The sequence below is a fragment of the Sitophilus oryzae genome, unplaced genomic scaffold (genome assembly GCF_002938485.1).
Source record: "Sitophilus oryzae breed Bouriz unplaced genomic scaffold, Soryzae_2.0 scaffold_1274_pilon_pilon, whole genome shotgun sequence".
NCBI classification, from domain to species: Eukaryota; Metazoa; Arthropoda; class Insecta; order Coleoptera; family Curculionidae; genus Sitophilus; species Sitophilus oryzae.
In genome coordinates, this window is record NW_022145920.1 from 2,648,856 (window position 1) to 2,665,441 (window position 16,586).

A 16,586-nucleotide genomic window follows, 5' to 3' on the forward strand; every position below is an offset into this window, starting at 1 on the left:
TAATATACAGGGTGGTCCGAACAGTATTTCGAAAACTGCGGCAGCATATTCTGCAGATAAAAATAAGTAAAAATGTTCGTATAGATGTATGCCCAAAAATGCTTAGTTTCGGAGATACAGGGTGTAGAAGTTTCATTTTTATTTCGATTTTTTCCAAATAATTTCTGCAGTAACGTCAATATTTGGATTAAAATTGGTGTCTGGAAGTTTTTTGACATGAGAAATTTGATTTTGATGTCACTATGACTCCTACTAGTAGAGGGCGCCACCTACGTATTTTTTAACTGGTTTGAAGAGTAATAACTTTTCGTCCGTACCTGAATAAAACTACTGAGTAAAAAAATATATATATATATACGACGCTTTTTACGTAAAAAAGGTATCTTGGTAAAAATTGCTACGAGTAATGGTTTTCGAGATATTTGGAATCATCACTGACATAAATTAAACATGTTGACTAAATAGTTATTAGACTGAGATCATAAATTTGAAATATTTTTGTACCAAAAGTTCAACAAAAACTGTTTAATCATCATTTTTTGCAGAAACAATATGATTAATTTAAAAAAAATAAAAATTTCCCAAATTTATTATTTCAGTGAAATAACTATCTACTCAACGTGTTTATTTTTCGTCAATAATGGCATGTATTGACTATTTCCATTCTAAATATCTTGAGAACGGTTGCTCGTAGCGATTTTTACAAAGAGATATTTTTTACGTAAAAAATCACAGAGATATATATTTTTCCCCTCGGTAGTTTTATACAGGTACGGACAAAAAGTTATTACGCTTCAAAACAGTTAAAACACATGTAGGTGGCGCCCTCTACCAGTAGGAGTCATATTGACATCAAAATCAAATTTCTCATGTCAAAAAACCCCCACACACCAATTTTCATCTAAATATTGACGTTACTTCAGAAATTATTTGGAAAAAATCGAAATAAAAATGAAATTTCTACACTCTGTATCTCCGAAACTAAGCATTTTAGGACCTACATTTATACGAACTTTTTTACCTATTTTTATCTGCAGAATATTCTGCCGAAGTTTCCGGAATACAATTCGGACCACCCTGTATAATTTATATGGTTTTGTAACAAATTGCTCGCTATTTAATGAGTCCAACTCAAACTTTTAAAAGCTCAATTTAATAGTAAAAAATCCCATGTTGCAAATTGTTTGACGTTGGTACCCTGTAAATATACGATCGAGGAAGACAAATAAAAGATTGATAAGATAAATTAAGATTGGTGACATGTTATATCTAAAACTTCATTTCCAATACAATAGTAAGAGCTGGCTACATAAAAAACCTTATCATCGTTACATGGCTAATTTTTCTCGTGAAGTATTCTTTTATAAAGCCATTATGAAATAGTCATGTCAACCAGCGCGATCCCGGGGCTTAGAGCGGGGGCGGCCAATCGAAAGGGTGAAATTTTGGCACTAAAAATATTATAAGGTGCACGTGTTATAATTGCAAAAATAGGTTTTATTTATTATTAAGAAACGTGGAAAATTGTTGCCAGACATTTTTAAGAATTGTCGTCGCGAAAATGCCGGCAGACAACGCGAAAGAGGGATGAAATTTTGAAGAAAAAAAGTATGGCATACATGCACTCCGATTAATGGAATGTTATATTTATTTATTTTAAAAGCCGTATGTAAAAGGGCTGACTAAAAGATCGTGGCTAAATCAGCGGCAGACAGTTATCAGAAGCGCGATATTACTTTAGCGCTTTCAGGGAACGCTCGCCACCTCATCCATTTAAGTATAGATAAATCATGTATACGATTTTATTATAAATATATTTTTTAATTATTTCAATAATACATATCATACTGTATCACCTATTTATTTGTATTTGACTCATGGTACTGTAGGTCCTCGCTCCCGCAAATGAGTTTTCTTCTGAGTCGATATCTGCACCGTAAAATTTTTGTAGACTTACATGTATTATGTTTCAATTGATAATGCGGCGAGGGTTTCCTGAAAACGTTTATACAGGGCGAGTCTTAAATAAGTGCAAATATTTTTAGTTATGATTTCGACCCCTGCAACAGGTCTATGAAGTTTTTTTTGCGAATGTTGAAAATCGTGCATTTTTTTAATTTTCCTGTATATTTTAGAAAACTTTTTAGAACTGCCTGTTGGCCGCAATTTACCCACGGTATAATTTCTTAATCTGCCATGCTTACGGCTTTACTCTATGGTTACGACACTAAAATAATGGACGCAAATACAGAAAAAAACAGGTGACAGTTGGACAAAATTATTTAAAAATAAATCAATTTCTTTTTAAATTTTCAAATTTGAGTAATTGGGTTGTTTTAGACTCATTTGAAAAACGGCAAAGAGAAAATATGTTTATTTTATAGAGATCTACCAGCCTTATTCAAGACCAACCCTGTAGAGTAATATCGCGCTTATGATAACTGTCTGTCGCTGGTTTAGCCACGATCTTTTTTTCTGTCCTTTTGCATACAGCATTTTAAATAAATAAATATGATATTCCACCAATCGGCATGCATGTATGCTATATTTTTTTTCAAAATTCCAACCCTCTTTCGCGTTGTCTGTCGGTATTTTAGTGACGAGAAAAATGTCTGCCAACAATTTTCCACGTTTCTTAATAATAAATAAAAACTATTTTCGCAATTATAACTCGTGTACCTTATAATATTTTTAGTGTCAAAATTTCACCCTTTCGATTGGCCGCCCCCGCTTTAAGCCGCGGGATCGCGCTGGCAGACATGACTATTTTATAATGGCTACACAAAAGGATACTTCACAAGAAAAATTAGCCATGTAACGATGATAAGGTTTTTTATGTAGCCAGCTCTCCGTCTACAACTTTAACAGAAATTTACCTAATAGTGAACATAGATCTAAGTCTTGATCTGCGAGATGTCTTCTCCTCCGTCACTTTTTCTGATTTGGTGCTTTTTTCCTCTTCCAATAAATCTTTTTCTAAATTTCCACTTACGTTTCCATCTGCTGGTTTCATCAACAACATGTAATCGAGTAATTGTTGCTGATTGAGCTCGATATGATCCGAAACACATTTCAAATTTCTTTTGCTTCGGAGATTGTATCCCTTTTCACGAACATTTGGTCCGTTGTTGATATTTTTGTACATGTCGTATACCTTTTTAACGTCTTCTTCGGATATTTTCGGCTTAAGGGCTTCGTTGGGATCTTTAAAGAGATTTCGATCGGATTGTACCGATTCCCGTTTTGATGACGAACCGTCGTCAAGTAGTCTGGAATCGGAAGAATCACTGCTTTTGAATCGCTCCCAAGCTTTACCCCACGTCGAAAGACCTTAAAAATAATCATAAATTTAAAGTATAACAATTTAATTTTAATTCTAATTAACTAAACTAAGAAGAACAAACGGATCCCTAAATTTAGTAAACACAATGTAAATTAATTATAGCTGAAATGAATTTTTTAGATTATTTGTAATAATAAAACGTAACGGTAGCAGCTCGTCTGGGTAGGCAGGGTAGGCCCTATAATTTTGTCAGAATTTAAGCGGTTTATTACATTATATTATTTATATTAATGTTGTCAATACATAAAAATACTGTTACTACACGGTAGTGTGTTGTATAATCAATATTAATTTAAAATGTGTGGTTTTGAATATTAAAATATTCATTACCGCTCCGCTGGCGTACGCCGACTGCGCTGCTGCGTTAGAAAACAAAATAATTTTGACCGTTTGAGTATACTGCAAATGCTTTGTTCGGCGATTTTCACATCGCCTGTCTTATACTATCAGCGTCGATGTGCCGAACCCATCGTTCGGTAGCGACTCGGCATAAGTCGGAGTTGTATCGTATTAAACTGTATTAAATAGGCGAAATCTTCACAAAATAGACGCAACTAAAATTTTGTCGCCTCCCCAGTCCCACGGGTCACGAGCCGCCACTGGAACGTAATAGCGATCTTCACGAACCTGAAGCATTTTGCTATGCAACGATGATCAAACATGCCACGAACAAAATAATTTCTCTCTTAAGGTGCATCCACATTGCTCGCGAGCAGGCCGAACAAACGCGTGCATGAAACACGAAAAACATGTCAAACAGTCGCGTCAGAGCGAAATGTTCGCGGCGCTTGCGACGCTCGCGGTGCTCCACATGCTTGCAATCACATAAACTGCCTGTTTCAACTGTTCGGCTCTGACGCGGTACATCAAAGACCCTTGTATCATGAAAGAGACGCTTCGGAGCCATGCGAGCATACTTTACGGCGCGGGCGTTTCGAAGCGCTCGAGCTGTTTGTGTTGTTTGTTTAGTTTTTAGTTTGGTTTCATTCATAGGATTCCGTATTTACTGCAGTATGATGATACCACCATGATTTTCTCATATTTTTTTTGTTCAGAATTACAAATATTTGTGTTTTCTTCTTGGATTAATAATATTAAATATACCTTTAATAAAATATAACTCTATATTTATATTGCCTACTTATCTTAATCTGATCTTTGAGAACTTTATTTATATTTTGGCATACGCCTGGTACTATTTTTGAAATGCTTTGCTTGGAAGCTTTCAATAAATAACCTAAACTGGTATGTGAGTCTCCAGTTGCAAGAAATCTTTCTTCAACTCTGTCTTTAACCGGAATACACTTGTATTTTTTCTTTCTATACGGGGGCCAGCTAAGTTAATAAGTCTTTCAAAATCAGTAGCGGACATGCGATAAAAATTATTAAAAAACATCTGTTTGTAAATCGCATAGAAGTTTACTTTCACTGTACTGGGATCTACTTTTGAAATTTTTAAAATTTGAATTTGAAAAAACACCGCCTTTTTTTCTCTTTGTCTTCTTTGTTTTGCAATAATGATCGCACTTGCAGCCGCTATTAAAAATACTTCAATATCATCCATGTCCGAACAGCTCAAACGCAAGCACTACATTACAATGTGGACGCCGTTGCTTGCAAGCTGAAAGATCTTGAGAAACACGACAAAAAGGAAGCGCAAGCAACGCAATCACAATCAGAAGCAAGAGCGCGAGCAGGATCACGAGCGATGTGGACGCACCTTTAGGGGTAATGATTCATTTCATGGGTAATTATAATCATCAATGTTTTCAAAAGTTCCTATTCCAATCAAGAGCGAAACCTCGTCTTAATTCGCCATAGCTGGAATTATCATCTTACACAAGTCACTTGCGAGAACGAAATTTCGAGGATTATACAGGGTATTTCAAAAAACATGCTCAAAAACACACGCTGTACATGCAAAATCGCCTTTTTCGCTCTCTATGTGCCAAACACCTAAAGCGTTTTAGCATCTAAAGCAAAACAAACTAATATGAACATACACGAGTGACCCAACCAAAAACGCATAGCGTTTAGCGCTTCTTAATATAAAAGACGCTTTAAACGCTTTACACGCTAAAACGTTAGAAAAAGATAGAAAGGTGCGGTTTGCACAAACCTGTCCCACTTTTCTGTCAAACGGAATATGCTGTAAACAACATTTTCATAGCCCTCTTCGTTTCTACAGGATCAGTTCAAAAATTTTGCAATTTGAGACAGTCCCCGTATCTCCGTTATTGTGAAAGGTATCGAGAAGGTGAAAACTGATTCTTGTAGAACTTTTTACGTAGAATACAGTGGCACAGTAGCGTAGTCTGTTTTTCTGCGAAAAAATATTTTTGAAAATATGAACTAAAGTTGTATTTTTTTCAAATGGAACACCCTGTATTTTTATAAATTATATGATCCGTTTTGCTATGAGCTTCTCAAAAATATATATCACTCTATATTTATTTTCACTAGTTACTGCAATATTTAAAGTATACCATGTTCTTGGCCGTGATAGATAACAAAATAAATCCAAAATGGTATTTACTAAAATAGTCATACACATATTAAAATTTTAGTTGGGATTGATATATTTTACTTTTGAACTGTTACCACTGAATCGCTGAATATATATATTTTTTTTATAACGGAATTTACAATAACGGGATGGGTTTGCAAATATCTAAAAGCGTTCATTATTAACGCATTTTCCAGGTGTTCGACATTGCTATAGTTGCCACGATATATTTCATATTTCAAAAACAAATGACAAATTTGGGAATCCATCATATGGGTCCATTGGTTCCAATTCATTGATTTGAGAAATAATAATTTAACCAAATTCTATATATATATATATATATATAATATATTCTATATATATATATATATATATATATATATATATATATATATATATATATATATATATATATATATATATATATGAAATGAACAAAATTCTTACAGCTTTAGAGTATATTAATAAATAATATTTTCTTGCCTTTAGCTGTGTATTTTTTCTAATTTCGAAAAATCGAAAGTAGAGAAAAATTTAAAAAAAAAAAAAAAGTAAAAAGAAAATTGTTTTGCTTGTCGTAAAGGGGGGAACCAAGCTCCACTCCCACAACCGGTTTCTGGGCCTACCCTTCATCAGGTGGGCTGTCCAGGGGCTGGTTCTCACCGATACGGCAAGCAAAACGTCTTCTATATCTACAGACGATGTCGTAAAGTGTCGGTGAGATATTAGTGCATCTCCCGTCAAAAGATGGTAAAGAGCGTTTTTCGGCCCGCTCAAATATATGAAATGAACAAAATTCTTACAGCTTTAGTGTATATTAATAAATAATATTTTCTTGCCTTTAGCTGTGTATTTTTTCTAATTTCGAAAAATCGAAAGTAGAGAAAAAATTAAAAAAAAAAAAATAATAATAAAAAGAAAATTGTTTTGCTTGTCGTAAAGGGGGGAACCAAGCTCCACTCCCACAACCGGTTTCTGGGCCTACCCTTCATCAGGTGGGCTGTCCAGGGGCTGGTTCTCACCGATACGGCAAGCAAAACTTCTTCTATATCTACAGACGATGTCGTAAAGTGTCGGTGAGATATTAGTGCATCTCCCGTCAAAAGATGGTAAAGCGTTTTCGGCCCGCTCAAATATATGAAATGAACAAAATTCTTACAGCTTTAGTGTGTATATTAATAAATAATATTTTTCTTGCCTTTAGCTGTATTTTTCTAATTTCGAAAATCGAAAGTAGAGAAAAATTAAAAAAAAAAAAAGTAAAAAGAAAATTGTTTTGCTTGTCGTAAAGGAGGGAACCAAGCTCCACTCCCACAACCGGTTTCTGGGCCTACCCTTCATCAGGTGGGCTGTCCAGGGGCTGGTTCTCACCGATACCGATTTTGTTCATTTCATATATTTGAGCGGGCCGAAAAACGCTCTTTACCATCTTTTGACGGGAGATGCACTAATATCTCACCGACACTTTACGACATCGTCTGTAGATATAGAAGACGTTTTGCTTGCCGTATCGGTGAGAACCAGCCCCTGGACAGCCCACCTGATGAAGGGTAGGCCCAGAAACCGGTTGTGGGAGTGGAGCTTGGTTCCCCTTTACGACAAGCAAAAACAATTTTCTTTTTACTTTTTTTTTTTTTTAATTTTTTCTCTACTTTCGATTTTTCGAAATTAGAAAAAATACACAGCTAAAGGCAAGAAAATATTATTTATTAATATACACTAAAGCTGTAAGAATTTTGTTCATTTCATATATTTGAGCGGGCCGAAAACGCTCTTACCATCTTTGACGGGAGATGCACTAATCTCACCGACACTTTACGACATCGTCTGTAGATATAGAAGACGTTTTGCTTGCCGTATCGGTGAGAACCAGCCCCTGGACAGCCCACCTGATGAAGGGTGGCCCAGAAACCGGTTGTGGGAGTGGAGCTTGGTTCCCCTTTACGACAAGCAAGAAAATATTTCTTTATTATATAATATTTATATCTACTATATATTTTTCGAAATAGAAAAATACACATATAAATATAAGATAATATATATATATATATATATATATATATATATATATATATATATATATATATATATATATATATATATATATATATATATATATATATATAAAGAAGTTATTAGTGGCTCCCAAAATTAAACAAGAGACAGATAGCAGTATACTTTTAATAATTATTTTGTTTCTTTTATTATCAATCATGGCCTACTAATAAATATGATCTTTTAGACAGTTTTCACCTTCTCGATACCTTTCACAATGACAGAGATACGAGGGGTGTCCCAAATTTTAAAATTTTCAAAAAGACCCTGTAGCTCATAAACGAAGAGGGCTATGAAAATTTTGTTTAAAGTGCAAACCGCACCCTTCTATCTTCACTAATAACAGAGATCAGTATAATTTCAACTAAAATGGGACACCCTGTACATCTCTAGCAGTAAAAATACTGGATAATAAAAATAACGAAAGGAATGTAATATTATAAAGTAACTGAAAAATTGAAAATGGTAAAAAGATAATGTTATAATCCTTTTAACTAAAATCGACTTGAATTTCAACTCAATCATATTTTTGTGATCTTATGGCAGAGAAAAGAGGATTAAATTCGAAACAATTTTAATACTGGGCATCATAATATATTATTATTACATGAATGCAAAATTCATATATTTGAGTTCCCTTCTCCAATGTAAAACAAAGCCAAACTTTTTTAATACCCTGTTTGCAAATATATTACATAATTTCACCCTCCAATATCTTATCCCATACAAAACCAATGATATAAATTTATATCATAAACAACAAACAACACATACGTAGGTTTTCGATTTAATATTTAGGTGGACATTAATTATGAGCAAAAGAAAAAATATTTCTACTGAACAAATGAAAGAGTATAACGGTCATTCATTTTAAATATAGAATAACCCCCCCGTTGTAAAATAAGTTTAGTAAAAATAATTTTCGGATTTTTTTTTAATTCTTGACTACTTGACCTTATAGTACAGGATCCGGCTGCATGAGTATTGCGCTCATCGTATTTTTAATCAAAACCTAATTTTTTCGTATATTTATTAATAGGAGAATACACTTTTCACAGAGTGCCTATCAAAAACTTGCCGCAACTAGGGTTTAAAGTTTTTCCTACGAGCCCGGCAACAGTGGACTGTTGCTTACTTAGGAATTTTGTAATTTTGAATTTTGTAATTTTATTGCAACGGAAAAAAATTTGTTCAAGTTTAAAATGTTATTTTTTATTTTTAGCTCTATTTCCTTGATTTTTTTAGCAAACCGTATACAAATATATCAACTTTAATTCGTAAACTCAGTTTATGATAAAATTTAGTATTTGACTTATTATACAGGGTTAATCGAAGAGCTATTTTTCACCCTTTTTTTTAAAACACCCTGTGCAATAATTTCGTGAGCAAATTTTCCTAAAACATTATTTTATAGTCAGAACTATGTCTCCTAAATATTTTGCTTTTTGGCTCATGTAACATGCCCATAGATAACATGCCTTAGTTAATTTTTAAGAGCAAAATGAACTTGCCACAAACATTTTGCATTTTGTTCAATTATCGTTACTTTTTGATGTTATTCTTCATAATGACGAGATGGTTTGGTGATTTTTGTACGATTGAATATGGTTCTTAGTGTCGAAGATTCTGCTAAAGTCATTGATTTTGTTGAAGATGGCCGAAATTATGAATATTTGCTTGGTCCTTGAAGAAGAATGGGAAAACAACACAAATATATTTGCAGCCTCATTAACATTATGAACCGACGTCAACAGTTTTTGTTTGTTTGTACACTTAGTTCTTACAGTTATTTTTTTAATATCCTTAGTTCTGTTAGTGTTACTAATATTTATTTAAACCAAGCTTGTATCGTTATTTTTTAACGTTTTTTAAATTTTAATGTAGAGTTCTAATCAGTGTCGATTTGACATTATGAAGATAGTCACCAAAGCCACCTCGTGAATTAAACATTAACATCATAAAGTAATAATAGTTAAAAGAATTGCAAATTCTTGGTGGCAAGTTCACTTCGCTCTTAAAAATTAACCAAGGTATGTTTTGACATGAGTCAAAAAATAAAATGCTCAGGAGACATGGTTCTGATCGGAAAAGTTACTCACGAAATTATTGCACAGAGTGTTTTAAAATTAAGGTAAAAAACAACCCTTCAATTAACCCTTTATAATAAGTCATATACTAAAGTTTATAAAAAACTGAGTTTACGAATTAAAGTTGATAGATTTATATACAGTTTGCTAAAAAAACTATAAAAATAAGGCTAAAAGTAAAAAAAATTAACACCTAAACTTGACGCAAAAATTTTCCGTTGCGTTTTTTTTTTGAATCTGAGTGTATAATAACAATTTCCTACGCTAAAAAATATGTGATAAAAAGTGTTTACGAAGAGACTCCCGAATTTTCTCTTAAATCCAAAGTGTCAAATACAAATCGATTATCATTTCTTAATTTACTTATTGGACAGTCTCTCCAGATTTATTATCTTAGTTATATTTCAACTCAGTTAAAAAAAACTTACCTGTTTTCTGTATTTTATCATTTTCTGGATGTGCTACTGGGTTCACCTTCAATTCTTTTGAACCATTCGCTTCCGAGAGAGTCGACGACAGATTCTCTAGTTGAAGGTTCGAGTCAGAACTTCTCTTAAAAAGTCTCATCATTTTCACTGTAAAATTCAACATATCACTAATCTAAGAAAAAAACTAAAATGAAACAACGCATATTTAATGATAGACCGTAAAATAAAGTCCCTAGATCCGAGATCATCGGCAGTTTATAGCGAACAAATTTTATCATCAAATCAAATGAACCAACAGAGACGGACGTGTTTGAAATCAGGACAAACAAAAAGTGTTTACTTGAGATTTAAAATTCGTTGTTTGTTAGCCCTCGAGTAGTTCTCCAAAGTCGTTAACGACCTTGATAGGTATAGTCTGAATACAATTATTAGAGCAAATTTTGCAGTATGTACTTTATAGCTAATGTCAGTGGCGGCGGCGTAGTTCAATACTTTGGAGGTGCACAACTTTAGAAAAAATAGTTTTTTATTGGACCAAAAAGAGCTTTTTTGTCTAACTAAACTTAACTTAACTATAGAGTTTTTTGTAAGTACTTCACCTGGTATCATAATTTTATTTATTTGACAATCGTTTACAGTACAGGTTTATGCGTCATGTACGAATAATATAATAGGTTTATTATCTTGTATCTAATTTATTTAATAATAAATTAAGTTGTTAATAAATAAATAAATTTAACTCTATGGTTACTATACAGGGTGGCCCGAATTGTATTCCGGAAACTTAGGCAGTATCTTTTGCAGATAAAAATAGGTAAAAAAGTTCGTATAAATGTATGTCCTAAAAAGTTTAGTTGCGGAGATACAGGGTGTAGAAATTTTATTTTTATTTCGATTTTTTTTCATATAATTTATGAGGTAACATCAATATTTGAATGAAAATTGGTGTCTGGGAGTTTTTTCACATGATGAATTCGATTTTGATGTCAATATGACTCCTACTTGTAGAGGGCGCTACCTACATATTTTTTAGTGGCTTGAAGAGTAATAACTTTTTGTCCGTATCTGTATAAAACTACCGAGTAAAAAAATATACATTTTCGACGTTTTTTACATAGCAAAGGTTTCTCTGTAAAAATCGCTAGGAGTAATGTTTCTCGAGATATTTAGAATTGAAATTAATTATCAATACCTGTCATCGTAGACATAAATCAAACATGATTGACTAAATACCGTATGATCGAGAAAAAACGGCGTCCAGTTAGCTCGGAAATAACGATCGATGACATCTGCCATATTTAATTTACTAATTTACATATAAAATGACACCGATTTTCATTACATAGCCATCACTGACGCCGTTTTTTTTTCGATCATACAGTAGTTATTAGACTGAAATCATAAATATGAAATGTTTTTGTGCCAAAAGTTCAACAGAAACTGTTTTATAGCATCCTTTTTTTCGCAGAAAAATTTATGATCAATTTAAAAAAAATAAAAATTTCCGAAATTTATTATTTCAGTCAAATAACTTTCTACTCCCTCTGTTTATTTTTTGTCAATAATGACATGTATTGACTATTTCCATTCTAAATATTTTGAGAACGGTTGCTCGTAGCGTTTTTATCAAAAGACATTTTTTACGTAAAAAGTGACAGAAATGTATATTTTTTCACTTAGTAGTTTTATACAGGTACGGACAAAAAGTTATTATTCTTCAAAACAGTTAAAACACATGTAGGTGGCGCCATTTACAATTAGGAGTCATATTGACATCAAAATCAAATTTCTCATGTCAAAAAAACCCCAGACTCCAATTTTCATCCAAATATTGACTTTACTTCAGAAATTATTTGGAAAAAATCGAAATAAAAATGAAACTTCTACACCCTGTATCTCCGAAACTAAGCATTTTCGGACTTACATTTATACGAACTTTTTTACCTATTTTTATCTACAGAATATGCTGCCGAAATTTCCGGAATACAGTTCGGACCACCCTGTATATTAGACCATTATTTGTTATACTCTGTTTTTTTTCTCAGGTAAGATTTCGACAGACGATGACAGAAGAAAAGCAGATGACGTCCCATACCAATCTATTTATTTTACTAAAAAAAGTTTCTAATTATTTTTAAGTTATCTATGGATGGGTTTAAATATAAATCCGTCATTCGTCGTGTCTTGTTGTTTTTAACCAGTTTTATTGGTTTATTTAAAAAATGACAGATCGTATTTCAATTTTATTGGTTTGACGGAACGATGAACGATAAACGGACGCCGATGCGTATGAACTCGCCTTTAGATTTTTGTCATTTTTGACGCTTGTCAAAGTCTTGCCAAATTATAGGTTATAATTTTGTGTCAACTTTTGTTAAATACCCTGCGTTTTGGAAGATGATGCATTTTTGATTCGTATTATACGTGTGTTTTGTGTCTTTTGAAGTCAATTGGAGGAAAAATCGAGTGAAAATTAACTGTAGACCCAGAGCACAGTTTATGGTTAATACTCGCTGCCCAGGCAGAAAGTCTTATACACCAATGAAGTTGCCATCGATAAAGTTTGTACACCATTTCGTCGTAGATAAGTGCATCTCGTATATGGTAGAAGGATCAAACTAAACACATACTAAAAACTGGAGTAGCTGTAAAATATCGACATCACACGATAGGTAAATAATGGATTTTAGTACTGCAGAAAAATAATGTCAAAAGGTACTGGTTTAAAAAAATTAAGATTAAAGTTAATTAATCAACCTTTAAGGTATAAAATTTGGTAGGAGTTATTATTAATAAAATAGTTTGTTTTATTTACCTATGTTGTTTTATTTATTCCGGTGGAATATTACAAATTTGTATTTGTACATAAGTTACATTGATAAATATAATCATAAATGCGGGTAGTTTCATAAAGCTTAAAAGTAAATTATAGTTCTTTTTTATATTTTTTTGGTATGTAGTGTCTTGTTCTTGTTTGTTTTGTATTAACACATACCGTTTTTATTAAATAAAATAACTCGATTACCTTTTTTCAGTTAACATTCAGTTTTTTCAGTTAAATTATACAGTTTTTTTCACAATATTTTGAAGTAATCACTTGTCATCTTGTCAATCAAATTTTAAATATTTCCTGCTATGCGTTCCAGTTGTACCAACTTATTTCTTTGTAAAATAAAATAAACTACTTTGAAATTAAAATGACAGACACATCTATCACTGTCAAGGATCTTCTCGTTGGACAGACTATACATTCTTAGAGTTTATTTAAGTCTCAAAAATCGCTACTACTGAGGTTTTGTCCCGCTAGAATTAGCATTCGCCGCATTGTGCCGCGCCGCACCGGCGTAAAGCCGCCGCGTGTGTCCTCACCCTTAGATCTAAATGTACGTGTAGGATTGGTGCATTTCAGTTGATTTCAACAAATTCCGACCGCAGCGCTTCAACGGCAGAAATCAGAAATTATCAATATGTATTTCAGGTCGTCCCGATTACAGTTCATGTTGATCGCAAATAATATTGAAATCTGTCCGCAAACTGAAATCCAAGCGGGATTATAGGGGACGCCCTTGATTATAAGGAACATTTATTGCATATTCTCAAAAACCAAATAGATTATCATAAGATCAAAGATAGATCCATAATAAATAATAAGCTAATAAAATTAGTAGATAAAATATGATGTTTCTCCAGGTCAGAAAAAAGATTAAACCATTATGTAAAATATTTTTCTATAGGCAGTTAGATATAAATAAATCTAGTGTTATAAAGGACTACCGCCATTAAAAATGTAGATAAAATAATTATAAAGTTAATTTAGACATTTTAAAAAACAAAGGTGCCTTTAATTTACGCTATATTCCATTCTAAAACCAAATTAACTAATTGCAAAGACCTGAAAAATACTGGTAAAAATACGGAACAGTTTATGAAATAGGAATCGTAGAAATAAAAAGAAAAATTCGGACTTCCATTGTCTTTATTTTGCTTGCACAACATTTCGGTCAGAAGTACGTATGATCGAAAAAAAACGGCGTCCCTGTTGGCTTGGAAATGACGATTAATGACATTCCCCATATATGATTATTGTTAGTTCCCAGTAATAATTAGTACGCAGAAAGAAAAAAATCGTGGGTGTTTGGGAAGGCTCGAAAGGAAACAATGTTTTTGCGACGTTTCGCGACTTTATTGTCGCTTCTTCAGGCACCAAAACATATATATTAATCCATATTATGCCTACAAACATTCATGGCAATTCCAATCGCCAACACTAAGCCACATACGGAAGAAAGAACAGGGTATTTTTTGCCCGATGTACACCGATGCTCGGTTTGTGTCGTACTGACCATGCATGCGTATTCCCCATATAATTTTACATATAAAATGACGGCGATCTTCATTTCATAGCCATCTCTGACGCCGTTTTTTTCGATCATACTGTACCACTGTAAATACATCTTTGTAAATGAGCCCTTAAACACGTCAGACAGTTCAAATACTTTTGGAAGAAAAAAATATTTAATGAGAATATTTTACGAACTTAAAAAATCTTAATGTAGTGACAATAATCATGACAATAATTAATGACAGATATTTTTCAGGAACCGTGTTTCATAATAATAAAAACTTAAAATAGTCAAAACCTTTAAGGTCAAAACCAAACGGGACAAAAAACCATAACCAAGGAAAAAACGTAATAAACCCTTAATGGAAAATAATAATCAATCATATTGATTTTGGGTAAAAAAAATCCTTCGGCGCCATTCTGAAAAATAAAATATCAATTTATCGTTGAAAAGAGAATTTTATGATTTGAGTCAATGTGCGGTAAACATATACAAGGTGTCATTTAAAATTGTTCGCTTACGCTCAAACCTAAAGTAATATTCAATATCTATTGCATCATATTCAATAGTCCTTTAATGAAAATGATTAAATTGCTATCACTGTAACGATTTCGTTGTCATTCAGAATATAAACAGTAAACATTTTATGTCAAAACACAAAGAAAACACATCCCAGCCAAAAATATTACTAAAAAATGTACATAGTACCCTCACATATTAATAGATATCTATTCTACATTAATATACTTACGGATACATGTTGTAAGGTACACAAGTTCTTTGTATCCAGTGCAATCGTTATTGTATATACGAATAAAAAATGTGTTTCAATACGCGTCGATTTAATTTTCTTTTCATCAGTTAAAGTAGGTACCTATATTTATTATTTGAACAACCCCGCAATTAATAAACACCCTTTCGCCCCCTTGAAAATTACCGAAAATATCAAAAAGCCGCGCTAAACGACACCTAGTTGCACCAATTCTACATCACAAGTCGCTGGTTCTGCTTTTACCTTGATTTAGTAACGAAAAGATAATCGACTTCCCACTGCCCACTTAGAGCCCACGTCGATCTGGAGAATATTAATTGCAAAAACAGTTTTTTTAACAATAATCTGTGTCGACGGTCGTAGGACAGAATAACAACGTAATGTCCATCGATGGTAACGTAAATAAAAGTACCGTATAATCAAAAAGTCTTATATCCTGTCCTGCATGAGAGCAAGGAGCGGTTGCAACTAAATTATTTCATTTGTTCGTATTATTATGAAATGAAAATGAACCCGTTAATGAATGTTCGTTAATCGCCACTAAAAACATCAAAGATGGGTTTAATAAAGCAATTTGGGTATACAGGGTGAGTTTTTTACGATGTTCTCTATGGGTATATCGGAAACTACTGGAGATAGAGAGTCGGTTAAATGGGGAAAGAATTACAGTTTTGTGAGGTCATAAATATGCGCCTTTGAGATTTGTAGAATGTAGAATGTTTAGGAGGGGAGTTAATCACCGCGACCTTATAGATCTATTGTGTGTTCCCCTTTCTTGAGTTATAACGAGTTATAACTCATCATACAGTCTCAGGGCTTTAAGAAAAGCCAGTATCTGAGACGGCTCCACAGAGGCCAGCTCTCCATCCTCGACATCAGACGTACCAAGGTTCATGGCACGAATGGTCGTCGTCTCGGCGCACTCAGTGATAAGATGTTCTGGTGTTTCCCCATTTTCCCCACAAAATCTGCATTCGCCGTTGTTTCTCAGTTTCAGCCTACTGAGGTGTTCGTTGAGGAGACAGTGTCCTGTTAGAAACCCCGTGACA

The 16,586-nt window shown here is 33.1% G+C and overlaps 1 protein-coding gene across 1 annotated transcript in view; it reads right to left on the minus strand.

The window, feature by feature from the left end:
- Positions 1-15,782, minus strand: part of LOC115874351 — a 32,817-nt gene extending 17,035 nt beyond the window's left edge. Inside the window, exons 1-3 of the mRNA XM_030889472.1 lie at positions 15,517-15,782; positions 10,423-10,569; positions 2,877-3,330 (exon numbers count right to left, since the gene is read on the minus strand). Of these exons, the coding sequence (XP_030745332.1) occupies positions 2,877-3,330; positions 10,423-10,564 (596 nt within the window). The 5' untranslated portion in view covers positions 10,565-10,569; positions 15,517-15,782. The remainder of the gene's footprint in view (positions 1-2,876; positions 3,331-10,422; positions 10,570-15,516) is intronic.
- Positions 15,783-16,586: the final 804 nt, after the last annotated feature.